The sequence below is a fragment of the Oncorhynchus nerka genome, linkage group LG14, assembly GCF_034236695.1.
Source record: "Oncorhynchus nerka isolate Pitt River linkage group LG14, Oner_Uvic_2.0, whole genome shotgun sequence".
Taxonomy (NCBI): domain Eukaryota; kingdom Metazoa; phylum Chordata; class Actinopteri; order Salmoniformes; family Salmonidae; genus Oncorhynchus; species Oncorhynchus nerka.
The window spans coordinates 11,133,140-11,148,070 of NC_088409.1; the positions used below are offsets into that span (position 1 = coordinate 11,133,140).

Sequence of the window (14,931 nt, forward strand, 5' to 3'; positions counted from 1 at the left end):
TACGGACTGTCAGTGGTTGTAGTGTAGTAGATGAAATAGTCATTAAGGTGTTAGTGCTACTATAGTTCCTGTTTCTATCTAACCCTTACCTTTCCATATGGACTGTGTGGTTGTAGTGTAGTAGATGAAATAGTCTTTAAGGTGTTAGTGCTACTATAGTTCCTGTTTCTATCTAACCCTTACCTTTCCATATGGACTGTGTGGTTGTAGTGTAGATGAAATAGTCTTTAAGGTGTTAGTGCTACTATAGTTCCTGTTTCTATCTAACCCTTACCTTTCCATACGGACTGTCAGTGGTTGTAGATGAAATAGTCTTTAAGGTGTTAGTGCTACTATAGTTCCTGTTTCTATCTAACCCTTACCTTTCCATACGGACTGTCAGTGGTTGTAGATGAAATAGTCTTTAAGGTGTTAGTGCTACTATAGTTCCTGTTTCTATCTAACCCTTACCTTTCCAAACATGTGGTTTAGAACATGATCAGGAAGTGCCTGGATCCAGCCAGTCATCTGAACAGAGAGAGAGTTGAGAGTTTACAGTGGTGTGTGCAGGCTCCTCCAAGCCAGGCTCTGATCAAACACAAAGGACATTAAAGCATATTTATACATAATCCCCTAAGAATATAACTCTATCAGAGTAAATCAGCATGTCACCATGAGCTTAGCCTGAAAGACCCACCACAATGTGGATTGTTATGTTATTCTGAAAGACCCACCACAATGTGGATTGTTATGTTAGCCTGAAAGACCCACCACAATGTGGACTGTTCAGTTAGCCTGAAAGACCCACCACAATGTGGATTGTTATGTTAGCCTGAAAGACCCACCACAATGTGGACTGTTCAGTTAGCCTGAAAGACCCACCACAATGTGGATTGTTATGTTAGCCTGAAAGACCCACCACAATGTGGACTGTTCAGTTAGCCTGAAAGACCCACCACAATGTGGATTGTTATGTTAGCCTGAAAGACCCACCACAATGTGGACTGTTCAGTTAGCCTGAAAGACCCACCACAATGTGGATTGTTATGTTAGCCTGAAAGACCCACCACAATGTGGACTGTTATGTTAGCCTGAAAGACCCACCACAATGTGGACTGTTATGTTAGCCTGAAAGACCCACCACAATGTGGATTGTTATGTTAGCCTGAAAGACCCACCACAATGTGGATTGTTATGTTAGCCTGAAAGACCCACCACAATGTGGATTGTTATGTTAGCCTGAAAGACCCACCACAATGTGGACTGTTCAGTTAGCCTGAAAGACCCACCACAATGTGGATTGTTATGTTAGCCTGAAAGACCCACCACAATGTGGACTGTTCAGTTAGCCTGAAAGACCCACCACAATGTGGATTGTTATGTTAGCCTGAAAGACCCACCACAATGTGGACTGTTATGTTAGCCTGAAAGACCCACCACAATGTGGACTGTTATGTTAGCCTGAAAGACCCACCACAATGTGGATTGTTATGTTAGCCTGAAAGACCCACCACAATGTGGATTGTTATGTTAGCCTGAAAGACCCACCACAATGTGGATTGTTATGTTAGCCTGAAAGACCCACCACAATGTGGACTGTTATGTTAGCCTGAAAGACCCACCACAATGTGGACTGTTATGTTAGCCTGAAAGACCCACCACAATGTGGACTGTTATGTTAGCCTGAAAGACCCACCACAATGTGGACTGTTCAGTTAGCCTGAAAGACCCACCACAATGTGGACTGTTATGTTAGCCTGAAAGACCCACCACAATGTGGACTGTTATGTTAGCCTGAAAGACCCACCACAATGTGGACTGTTATGTTAGCCTGAAAGACCCACCACAATGTGGACTGTTCAGTTAGCCTGAAAGACCCACCACAATGTGGACTGTTATGTTAGCCTGAAAGACCCACCACAATGTGGACTGTTATGTTAGCCTGAAAGACCCACCACAATGTGGACTGTTATGTTAGCCTGAAAGACCCACCACAATGTGGATTGTTATGTTAGCCTGAAAGACCCACCACAATGTGGACTGTTATGTTAGCCTGAAAGACCCACCACAATGTGGATTGTTATGTTAGCCTGAAAGACCCACCACAATGTGGATTGTTATGTTAGCCTGAAAGACCCACCACAATGTGGATTGTTATGTTAGCCTGAAAGACCCACCACAATGTGGATTGTTATGTTAGCCTGAAAGACCCACCACAATGTGGATTGTTATGTTAGCCTGAAAGACCCACCACAATGTGGACTGTTCAGTTAGCCTGAAAGACCCACCACAATGTGGACTGTTATGTTAGCCTGAAAGACCCACCACAATGTGGATTGTTATGTTAGCCTGAAAGACCCACCACAATGTGGACTGTTATGTTGGAGGGTCTTAACAATAATACAAAACAAATACAGATCTTGCATATTATTTTATTTACATTTTCAAAAGCACTTAACTTAACTTTGTTAGTATGTTAGTTATGTTCATTTTGCTATATTATGTTATGCTAGTTATGCTATGTTCTGTTAATTATGCTATGTTAATTATGTTATGTTAATTATGCTATGGTATGCTTTGCTCTGTTAGTTATGCTATATTATGCTATGTTACTTATGCTATGTTATGCTATGCTCTGTTATGCTATGTTATGATATGTTAGTTATGCTATGTTATGCTATGTTAATTATGTTATCTTATGTTAGTCATGCTATGCTATGTTAGTTATGTTATGCTATGCTACCTTGTGTGTAAGTGAATCAATCACGCTCTCTGCACGTGCATTGATGTTGATGAGGACAAGTCCCTCAACCTTATCTGGATGGTTCAGCTGTAGACAGGAAGAATAAAGACATGAAGAACATAGCACAACCCATTTGGGACATATTTAGGATTCAGAGAGCAGGAAATGACACAAACACTTATCACAACAAGATGAACTTTGTTGTGATATCTACTATGAGCTTCATTGTTTCAGGGGTTCGTCTAACTCGATGATAACCATCACACAGGCTACTCAGTGTCTGTACAGTACAGAACAGTGTAGATGTGTACAAACAAAAGAACATTCCAAAAGACACTTTAATAATGCCACTTTAATAATGTTTACATATCTTGCATTACTCATCTCATATGTATATACTGTATTTTATACCATCTATTGCATCTTGCCTATGCGCTCTGTCATGGCTCATCCATATATTTATATGTACTGTATATATTCTTATTCCATTCCTTTACTTAGATTTGTGTGTATTATGTAGTTGTTGTGGAACTGTCAGATTACATGTTAGATATTACTGCACGGTCGGAACTAGAAGCACAAGCATTTCGCTACGCTCGCAATAACATCTGCTAACCATGTGTATGTGACCAATAAAATTAGATTTGATTTGCTTGGCAATAATAATTATCAAGATTACGTTATCAGTATCAACACTGTGGTATGTTGAAGGACTTTTACTAGGTTTAAATCCTAGTTGAATTATGGCTCAATTTAACAAAAACAAAAGAGTTCAACGACAACAAAATCCACTCACAGCAAATTTAGCGAGGATGTAGGCACCAGCACCGCTGCCCAGTCCAATGACACTCTTAAACCTGAAAGGAAACAAGAAGAGGTTTGATGGGAGTTTGAAGCTTCTAATAGGAAGAGGATGTAGAGGCACCAGCACCGCTGCCCAGTCCAATGACACTCTTAAACCTGAAAGGAAACAAGAAGAGGTTTGATGGGAGTTTGAAGCTTCTAATAGGAAGAGGATGTAGAGGCACCAGCACCGCTGCCCAGTCCAATGACACTCTTAAACCTGAAAGGAAACAAGAAGAGGTTTGATGGGAGTTTGAAGCTTCTAATAGGAAGAGGATGTAGAGGCACCAGCACCGCTGCCCAGTCCAATGACACTCTTAAACCTGAAAGGAAACAAGAAGAGGTTTGATGGGAGTTTGAAGCTTCTAATAGGAAGAGGATGTAGAGGCACCAGCACCGCTGCTCAGTCCAATGACACTCTTAAACCTGAAAGAAAACAAGAAGAGGTTTGATGGGAGTTTGAAGCTTCTAATAGGAAGAGGATGTAGAGGCACCAGCACCGCTGCCCACTCCAATGACACTCTTAAACCTGAAAGGAAACAAGAAGGAAATGGATGATTTTTAATGGAATATTTTCATACTGTAGGCGTACAGAGGCCCATTATCAGCAACCATCACTCCTGTGTTCCAATGGCACGTTGTGTTAGCTAATCCACATTTAACATTTTAAAAGGCTAATTGATTATTAGAAAACCCTTTTGCAGTTATGTTAGCAAAGCTGAAAACTCTTTTTCTGATTAAAGAATAAATACAACTGGTCTTCTTTATACTAGTTGAGTATCTGGAGCATCAGCATTTGTGGGTTCAATTACAGGCTCAAAATGGCCAGAAACAAAGTCCTTTCTTCTGAAACTCGTCAATCTATTCTTGTTCTGAGAAATGAAGGCTATTCCATGTGAGAAATTGTCAAGAAACTGAAGATCTCGGCTTCCCGGGTGGTGCAGTGGTTAAGGGCGCTGTATTGCAGCTCCAGCTGTGCCATCAGAGACTCTGGGTTCGTGCCCAGGCTCTGTCGTAACCGGCCGCGACCGGGAGGTCCGTGGGGCGACGTACAATTGGCCTAGCGTCGTCCGGGTTATGGAGGGGTTGGCCGGTAGGGAAATCCTTGTTTCATCGCGCACCAGCGACTCCTGTGGCGGGAGGTTGCCAGGTGCACGGTGTTTCCTCCGACACATTGGTGCGGCTGGCTTCCAGGTTGGATGCGCGCTGTGTTAAGAAGCAGTGCGGCTTGGTTGGGTTGTGTATCGGAGGACGCATGACCTTCAACCTTCGTCTCTCCCGAGCCCGTATGGGAGTTGTAGCGATGAGACAAGATAGTAGCTACTAAACAATTGGAAACCACGAAATTGGGGAGAAAACGGGGTAAAATTCAAAACAAAAAAAAGAACAAAAAAGAAAAAGAAACTGAAGATCTCGTACAACCCTGTGTCCTACTCCCTTCATAGAAGAGCGCAAACTGGCTCTAACCAGAATAGAAAGAGGAGTGGGAGGCCCCGGTGAACAACTGAGCAAAAGGACAACTAGATTAGAGTGAAACAGACGCCTCACAAGTCCTCAACTGGCAGCTTCATTAAATAGTAGCCGCAAAACACCAGTCTCAATGTCAACAGTGAAGAGGCGACTCCGGGATTCTGGCCTTCTAGGTAGAGTTGCAAAGAAAAAGCCATATCTCAGACTGGCCAATAAAAAGAAAATATGAAGATGGGTAAAATAACACAGACATTGGACAGAGGAACTCTGCCTAGAAGTCCAGCATCCCAGAGTCGCCTCTTCACTGTTGATGTTGAGACTGGTGTTTTGCGGGTAATATTTAATGAAGCTGCCAGATACTCAATTAGTCTAAAGAAGACCAGTTTTATTGCTTCATTAATAAGCACAACAGTTTTCAGCTGTGCTAACATAACTGCAAAAGGGTTTTCTAATGATCAATTAGCCTTTTAAAATGATAAACTTGGATTAGCTAACACAACGTGCCATTGGAACACAGGAGTGATGGTTGCTGATAATGGGCCTCTGTACGCCTACATAGATATTCCATAAAAGAATCTGCCATTTCCAGCTACAAAAGTCATTTACAACATTATGTCTACACTGTATTTCTGATCAATTTTATGTTAATTTAATGGACAAAAAAAAAATGCTTCTCTTTCAAAAACAAGGAAATTTATAAGTGACCCCAATCCTTTGAATGGTAGTGTAAATATATATATATATTTTAAATCATGTTTATGTTGATATTTGTACTGCACTGTTGAGGGAGCTTGCCAGTGCACATTTAGCTGCACCGTTTATACCTGCTGTAAACTGTGTATGTGACGAATAAACGTTGATCTGGGATTTACCGAAAGTGCTTGAGGACCTGAGGGAGAGTCTCAGAGAGCTGGTCCATAGAGGGGTAGGTGTACCTGCAGCGGAAGACCAGAACAAAAGTTACCTCAAGTGCTCCTCATCATCACTAACACAAAAACAAGTCATGAATGTGTCCCAAATGGCAACCTATTCCCTATATTGTGCACTACTTACAAGTAGTACACTGTAAAGGGAATAGGGTGCCATTTAGGATGCAGACATAATGTTATTTTGCCAAACTTGTCTCTCAAACATGTTGTTGTTGTTGACATGTTTCAAATGAATGTATCATCCATTTGTTATTATCTGTTGGTGCCTTGTCATTGTCTTTCAACCCTGTGAATATCATCTATTTTCTCACTGGATACTTCTACTACCTCCACATTCAGGTAGAGTGACCCAGTCCCCGATGTTGACTGTTTAAGAGTCTTGTGGACCAGGTGCCATGTGACAGTGGATTAGCATGGCAGGCAGCTGCTCTTAGTCCTGATGTCCACTAACACTAACAACAGATGGGACTAAAACCCAGTGTCCACTAACAACAGATGGGTCTAGATCCCATTGTCCACTAACAACAGATGTGACTAGATCCCAGTGTCCAGTAACAAAAGATGGGACTAAAACCCAGTGTTCACTAACAACAGATGGGACCAGATCCCAGTGTCCACTAACAATAGATGGGACTAGATCCCAGTGTCCACTAACACTAACAACAGATGGGACTAGATTCCATTCTCCACTAACAACAGATGGGACTAGATCCCAGTGTTCACTAACAACAGATGGGACTAGATCCCTGTGTCCACTAACACTAACAACAGATGGGACTAGATCCCAGTCTCCACTAACAACAGATGGGACTAGATCCCAGTGTCCACTAACAACAGATGGGACAAGATCTCAGTGTTCACTAACAACAGATGGGACTAGATCCCAGTGTCCACTAACACTGACAACAGATGGGACTAGATCTCAGTGTTCACTAACAACAGATGGGACTTAAACCCAGTGTCCACTAACAACAGATGGAACCAGATCCCAGTGTCCACCAGCAACAGATGGGACTAGATCCCAGTGTCCACTAACAACAGATGGGACTACATCCCAGTCTCCACGAACAACAGATGGGACTAGATCCCAGTGTCCACTAAGACTAACAACAGATGGGACTAGATCAGATGGGATCTGTGCCATGTGAAATCCTTGGATCTGACTAATTTGTGTCTAATCAATTTCATGGTACACTGAGGACTGCAACCAACAGAGAATCTTCACCTCAATAACCCGCCTGCAAAGCACAAATTCATGCTGCTAATTGAGGTTGACACTGGTCACTCACTCTGTGGAGAGAGTGGAGGCACCCTCATGCTGCCCAGGGGCATCAACGTGGCACACTGCAAAGTGCCTCATGATCTCCTGCATGTCCTCGTGGCTGAACAGGGGGTTGAAGCACGACTTGTCTAGACACACAGGAGAATATAAGACAAGTTCAGCAAAGTGCTCCTAAATGTTTGTTTTTTCTTTCTTGTGCATTGCTGCTTTTGGAATGGACATTGAATAGAACAACCATATGGGACTGTACACAGATCATGACATGCAAGTCTGAATTAACACATTAAAAAACAAGTCATTTGTTTAAAGTTCTGTTTGTCATCAAAGCGCTGTGCTCTCACTGGTTTAGATGCATATCAATATGGAATGGAACTTATCTCTTAGCTGCCAGATGTGCACAATAACAATAAAGTAAACTTAAGATCAACTGGATTGCCCAGACAGAGGTCTCTCACAACAACCACAAAACATACAGTTCAGTCCAATATCGTGGAAGGTCATGATGACGGGGCGACTGCCCTTGGGAACCCCCTTCATGGTGCAGTGGACCTGTCCAAACGGAGTCTCCACGTCATCCTCCTGCCATGGCAAAACAACTGGTTTACACAAACCCCACAACTACAACTGTTCCCATCCCTTTTCGGTTACTGTACCACCAACTGAATTTTGCTTTGCCCAGAGTACCCTTGATGTACCTTTGTGCATTTTACCAGTAAGCTTTTCAAGTAACGCCTGTGGATAGGCCAAGTAGCCCCAGGGGTCCTAGTTCCCCTCGTTGGGACCCACTGATGTTAAGCATGCCATGCCCCCCTTTCTGGTTTAAGGTCAAGTCCAAAGAAGTTAATAAAATAGTACTTCCAGACCAGTGTGTAATGACATTTCTAAAATATTACATTACATTACATTTAAGTCATTTAGCAGACGCTCTTATCCAGAGCGACTTACAAATTGGTGCGTTCACCTTATGACATCCAGTGGAACAGCCACTTTACAATAGTGCATCTAAATCTTTTAAGGGGGTGAGAAGGATTACTTTATCCTATCCTAGGTATTCCTGAAAGAGGTGGGGTTTCAGGTGTCTCCGGAAGGTGGTGATTGACTCCGCTGTCCTGGCGTCGTGAGGGAGTTTGTTCCACCATTGGGGGGCCAGAGCAGCGAACAGTTTTGACTGGGCTGCGCGGGAACTGTACTTCCTCAGTGGTAGGGAGGCGAGCAGGCCAGAGGTGGATGAACGCAGTGCCCTTGTTTGGGTGTAGGGCCTGATCAGAGCCTGGAGGTACTGAGGTGCCGTTCCCCTCACAGCTCCGTAGGCAAGCACCATGGTCTTGTAGCGGATGCGAGCTTCAACTGGAAGCCAGTGGAGAGAGCGGAGGAGCGGGGTGACGTGAGAGAACTTGGGAAGGTTGAACACCAGACGGGCTGCGGCGTTCTGGATGAGTTGTAGGGGTTTAATGGCACAGGCAGGGAGCCCAGCCAACAGCGAGTTGCAGTAATCCAGACGGGAGATGACAAGTGCCTGGATTAGGACCTGCACTGCTTCCTGTGTGAGGCAGGGTCGTACTCTGCGGATGTTGTAGAGCATGAACCTACAAGAACGGGCCACCGCCTTGATGTTAGTTGAGAACGACAGGGTGTTGTCCAGGATCACGCCAAGGTTCTTAGCGCTCTGGGAGGAGGACACAATGGAGTTGTCAACCGTGATGGCGAGATCATGGAATGGGCAGTCCTTCCCCGGGAGGAAGAGCAGCTCCGTCTTGCCGAGGTTCAGCTTGAGGTGGTGATCCGTCATCCACACTGATATGTCTGCCAGACATGCAGAGATGCGATTCGCCACCTGGTCATCAGAAGGGGGAAAGGAGAAGATTAATTGTGTGTCGTCTGCATAGCAATGATAGGAGAGACCATGTGAGGTTATGACAGAGCCAAGTGACTTGGTGTATAGCGAGAATAGGAGAGGGCCTAGAACAGAGCCCTGGGGGACGCCAGTGGTGAGAGCGCGTGGTGAGGAGACAGATTCTCGCCACGCCACCTGGTAGGAGCGACCTGTCAGGTAGGACGCAATCCAAGCGTGGGCCGCGCCGGAGATGCCCAACTCGGAGAGGGTGGAGAGGAGGATCTGATGGTTCACAGTATCGAAGGCAGCCGATAGGTCTAGAAGGATGAGAGCAGAGGAGAGAGAGTTAGCTTTAGCAGTGCGGAGGGCCTCCGTGATACAGAGAAGAGCAGTCTCAGTTGAATGACTAGTCTTGAAACCTGACTGATTTGGATCAAGAAGGTCATTCTGAGAGAGATAGCGGGAGAGCTGGCCAAGGACGGCACGTTCGAGAGTTTTGGAGAGAAAAGAAAGAAGGGATACTGGTCTGTAGTTGTTGACATCGGAGGGATCGAGTGTAGGTTTTTTCAGAAGGGGTGCAACTCTCGCTCTCTTGAAGACAGAAGGGACGTAGCCAGCGGTCAGGGATGAGTTGATGAGCGAGGTGAGGTAAGGGAGAAGGTCTCCGGAAATGGTCTGGAGAAGAGAGGAGGGAATAGGGTCAAGCGGGCAGGTTGTTGGGCGGCCGGCCGTCACAAGACGCGAGATTTCATCTGGAGAGAGAGGGGAGAAAGAGGTCAGAGCACAGGGTAGGGCAGTGTGAGCAGAACCAGCGGTGTCGTTTGACTTAGCAAACGAGGATCGGATGTCGTCGACCTTCTTTTCAAAATGGTTGACGAAGTCATCTGAAATATCTGAGGCATTAAGGTGGAGTAGTAGAATTTTACATATTGGGTACATTAAAGAAGAAAATCTTTAAAAAGATGGAAACAACTGTTGTATTGTAGTAAATATATAGTTGTAAATGTATTGTAGTAAATGTATAGTAGTAAATGTATAGTAGTAAATGTATAGTAGTAAATGTATAGTAGTAAATGTATTGTAGTAAATGTATAGTAGTAAATGTATAGTAGTAAATATATAGTTGTAAATGTATTGTAGTAAATGTATAGTAGTAAATATATAGTAGTAAATGTATAGTAGTAAATGTATAGTAGTAAATATATAGTAGTAAATGTATAGTAGTAAATGTATTGTAGTAAATATATAGTTGTAAATGTATTGTAGTAAATATATAGTTGTAAATGTATTGTAGTAAATATATAGTAGTATATATAGTAGTAAATATATACGTAGTAGTAAATGTGTAGTAGTAAATATATAGTAGTAAATGTATAGTAGTAAATGTATAGTAGTAAATGTATAGCAGTAAATATATAGTAGTAAATGTATAGTAGTAAATATATAGTAGTAAATATATAGTAGTAAATGTATAGTTGTAAATATATAGTAGTAAATATATAGTTGTAAATATATAGTAGTAAATATATAGTAGTATATATAGTAGTAAATATATACGTAGTAGTAAATGTGTAGTAGTAAATATATAGTTGTAAATGTATTGTAGTAAATGTATAGTAGTAAATGTATAGTAGTAAATGTATAGTAGGTTAGATAGCACAGGAGGTTAGATAGCACAGTGTCCAAGGAAGGGCCAGAAGTATACAGAATGGTGTCGTCTGCGTAGAGGTGGATCAGGGAATCGCCCGCAGCAAGAGCAACATCATTGATATATACAGAGAAAAGAGTCGGCCCGAGAATTGAACCCTGTGGCACCCCCATAGAGACTGCCAGAGGACCGGACAACATGCCCTACGATTTGACACACTGAACTCTGTCTGCAAAGTAGTTGGTGAACCAGGCAAGGCAGTCATTAGAAAAACCGAGGCTACTGAGTCTGCCGATAAGAATATGGTGATTGACAGAGTCGAAAGCCTTGGCCAGGTCGATGAAGATGGCTGCACAGTACTGTCTTTTATCGATGGCGGTTAAGATATCGTTTAGTACCTTGAGCATGGCTGAGGTGCACCCGTGACCGGCTCGGAAACCAGATTGCACAGCGGAGAAGGTACGGCGGGATTCGAGAAGGTCAGTGATCTGTTTGTTGACTTGGCTTTCGAAGACCTTAGATAGGCAGGGCAGGATGGATATAGGTCTGTAACAGTTTGGGTCCAGGGTGTCTCCCCCTTTGAAGAGGGGGATGACCGCGGCAGCTTTCCAATCCTTGGGGATCTCAGACGATATGAAAGAGAAGTTGAACAGAAGTTGAACAGAACATAGTTTCAGAAATAGAGGGTCCAGATTGTCAAGCCCAGCTGATTCGTATGGGGGGGGGCTGATTTGTATGGGGGGCTGTTGGCCGAGGTAGGAGTAGCCAGGAGGAAGGCATGGCCAGCCGTTGAGAAATGCTTGTTGAAGTTTTCGATTATCATGGATTTATCGGTGGTGATCGTGTTACCTAGCCTCAGTGCAGTGGGCAGCTGGGAGGAGGTGCTCTTGTTCTCCATGGACTTTACAGTGTCCCAAAACTTTTTGGAGTTAGAGCTACAGGATGCAAATTTCTGCTTGAAAAAGCTGGCCTTTGCTTTCCTGACTGACTGCGTGTATTGGTTCCTGACTTCCCTGAACAGTTAAATAGCAGAGTTCCTTTGCCCTTTAGTTCAGAGCCAAACATGTATTTGTGAAGAACTCTCCTGCGTTTATCCTTGTATTCTGTTATCTGGGCCTCACAGTATCCAACCAAACAAACAAGTCAGTAATGGAAACTGAATGGATTATTATAAACGGGAGCATAGACTCTCTAAAACACAACCTCAAGTCTCTCTCCTTCTCCTTGTCCTCTAACCAGGACACCTGCTCCTGTGTCAACTTCTACCTCACCCAGTACATTCAGAATCCTATGGCGGCAGGGTAGCCTAGTGGTTAGTGTGTTGGACTTGTAACTTGTAACTACCATCTACATGGTAGTTACATACTGTAGTGAGTAACTGGTACATTGTTACCTTGCAGCTGTTATCATGTAAATACATGGGTTTTAGGTGTTGATACGTACCCTAAAGCCGACCATAAGTCTAGTAACCGCCCCTGTCAGCCCCTGAAGGACAAAACAAAATCTCATTAACCACAGACTACAGCATCATAAATCAACTTGTTGGAGTGAGTTGTTAAACTCTGTTTTATCAAAAATGCCATCAAACAGAAAAAGATAGGGGGCGGCAGCGTAGCCTAGTGGTTAGAGCGTTGGACTAGTAACTGAAAGGTTGCAAGTTCGAATCCCCGAGCTGACAAGGTCTGTCGTTCTGCCCCTGAACAGGCAGTTAACCCACTGTTCCTAGGCCGTCATTGAAAATAAGAATTTGTTCTTAACTGACTTGCCTGGTTAAATAAAATAAAATAAAATGGAGAGTCTATGGTAACCTAGAGAGTACAACATTTGACCAGAGCACTATTGGCCCGGTCAAAAGTAATGCACTAGAAAGGGAATAGGGTAACATATGAGATATTTGTATAATCTGCAACAGTATGGTTTTAAGTAACTTCAGGCTTCGTCCCAAATGGCACCCTAAATAATAGTTCTGAATGTTTTATTCCTGTATTTTGAATGACCTGTGCACCATTTAATCCAAACTGATATCCAGAACTTTCCAGGTGTATAAACAACTAAACGACTCACAGGAAGTGGGTTAACGTTGACCTGCGCCTCATTTTCCTCCAGGTCAACCTCATCCAGCTCCATCAAAGAGGGGATCTGCTGAGAAGCCTGTTGATGTTGATGAGCACCCTGTTGAATGAAAAAGAAAAGTTGCACAAGAAACTCATGGTTGCTTCCCAACTGGCACCCTATTCCCTATATAGTGGACTAGTTTTTACCAGGGCCAAATGGTCTCTATTCCCTATGTAGTGCACTACTTTTGACCAGGGCCAAATGGTCTCTATTACCTATGTAGTGCACTACTTTTGACCAGGACCAAGCGGTCTCTGGTCAAAAGTAGTGCACTACATAGGTAATAGGGTGCAGTTTGGGACAAACACTAAGTAAAACAACCAACATATTTTAAAAAAAACATCAATTTCACATTTGAAATCGATAGCAAAGCTATTGGATTTGTTATACAGTGGGGATTTAGGTATTACATTGGCTGCATTATTCTGTGACGCTTCTGTAGGCTTATTTGCCATGGTCAACAAACGGAAACATCAAGCAGCATCTGTACAGGTAACATTTGCCATGATGCTGCGGACCATATGTGTCAGTATATCAGTGAACAGATTACAGCAAATGTATTTATTTACACTGGGTTTCTTTTATGAATTAGCTAAAAGGGTAACCTACTACACGTCCTGAAGTTTGTCAGCCATTGCGCACGTGTGAGCGCGCAAAGGATTTCCAGCGCACGAGAGACCTCCTGCTAGTGATGGGCCTTCCGAGTCTATTCAGTGAGCTGGCTCATTTGTCTCGGTTCACGTAAAAGAGCCGGTTCAGTTATCTCTCAAACAGCTCTTCGTTCAAAATGCTTCAAAAACGACCTAGAACCATGAAAAGGGTGCGAATATCCAATGTAAAGCCCAAAAGGTAGGTTACCATTATGTCAGATCGTGAAATTCGCGTTCAAGTACATTTTTACCTGGCCAAATTATTAGGTGGCCTGTAAAAAAACAAACAGATTGACGCGCTCTCCTGAATATTTGTTGTTTTTACAGTGAAGATTCGCCGTCTTTAGATAATTCGTTTGTAACTTGTCTGCAGAAAAGGTTGTTTTGAGCTCAAAAAACAGTATGCAAATCAGGGAGCCAAAATAACGGCTCTTTCAAATAAGATCCGTTCAAAAAGAGCCGTTCGCGAAGTACCACATCATCTCAAAATCACATAAATACGCACACCCGTACTTTATATCTCAGTGACACATACCCACCTTCCTAGACATGACGCTCAGTCGATGGTGGTACAGATGTGTTGGTTGAAAATCGAAAAGGCACCAAGATTCTTAACTTCCTCAATTGTTTCCTTGGCAACTCTGACTATGACACAGCCTAATAAACACATTTCATTCAGATGTCACAAAGAGTTTGGAATATCTGGTTGTCATAACGGTCATCATGGTCTGACAGTTCAAATGAAAGGCAAATCCCTAGACAATTACTACCCTAGGTTATTTATAGCAAGCCTCATCATGATGACCTAGTGTTTTTTAATCATATGACTGGTTTCTAGTTTGGATTTTATAGCCTGCCCAATAGTGTATTTTACTTCAAATATGTGGTGCTCAATGCAAGAAAAAAAAGGAGGGGGGGTAAACAACTCAGAATATAAGTGCATAGCCTACAGTAGGCTGTATTTGAATACTGTTCAGATTAATACAACTATAGGGGGGTTATGAAAGAACTGGTAAGCCTATGTCTGCTAAGCCTCTCCATGGGTATCACTCTAACCCAGATTTACAGGTTGAATACAACATGTGAGAGGGTTACATCACAACAATCACAATTTACTCCTCACCGTTTTAATCATTCACATGTCATAAACTCCTCACCACAAACTGTTCATGTCCTGGGGCAGCGAGACAAATGGCACCCTATTGTCTACACAGTGATGGGCCCTGATCAAATGTCCAAGCACTATCAAGGGAACACACAAAAGGGTTCTTTGGTTGTCTCTGTGGAAAGGGTCCTACAGTCCATGGAACCCAAAAGAGTTTTACCTGGAACCAAAAAGGGTTCTTCGGGTTGTCTCTGTGGAAAGGGTCCTACAGTCCATGGAACCCAAAATAGTTTTACCTGGAACCAAAAAGGGGTCTTCGGTTGTCTCTGTGGA

At 43.1% G+C, this 14,931-nt stretch overlaps 1 protein-coding gene across 1 annotated transcript in view; it reads right to left on the bottom strand.

Moving 5' to 3' along the window:
• ndrg1b (N-myc downstream regulated 1b) overlaps positions 1 to 14,931 on the bottom strand; it is a 30,811-nt gene that overhangs the window by 13,847 nt on the left and 2,033 nt on the right. Inside the window, exons 2-9 of the mRNA XM_065027140.1 lie at positions 12,793 to 12,900; positions 11,127 to 11,243; positions 7,720 to 7,864; positions 7,254 to 7,374; positions 5,908 to 5,970; positions 3,519 to 3,579; positions 2,723 to 2,809; positions 451 to 507 (exon numbers count right to left, since the gene is read on the bottom strand). Of these exons, the coding sequence (XP_064883212.1) occupies positions 451 to 507; positions 2,723 to 2,809; positions 3,519 to 3,579; positions 5,908 to 5,970; positions 7,254 to 7,374; positions 7,720 to 7,864; positions 11,127 to 11,243; positions 12,793 to 12,900 (759 nt within the window). The remainder of the gene's footprint in view (positions 1 to 450; positions 508 to 2,722; positions 2,810 to 3,518; positions 3,580 to 5,907; positions 5,971 to 7,253; positions 7,375 to 7,719; positions 7,865 to 11,126; positions 11,244 to 12,792; positions 12,901 to 14,931) is intronic.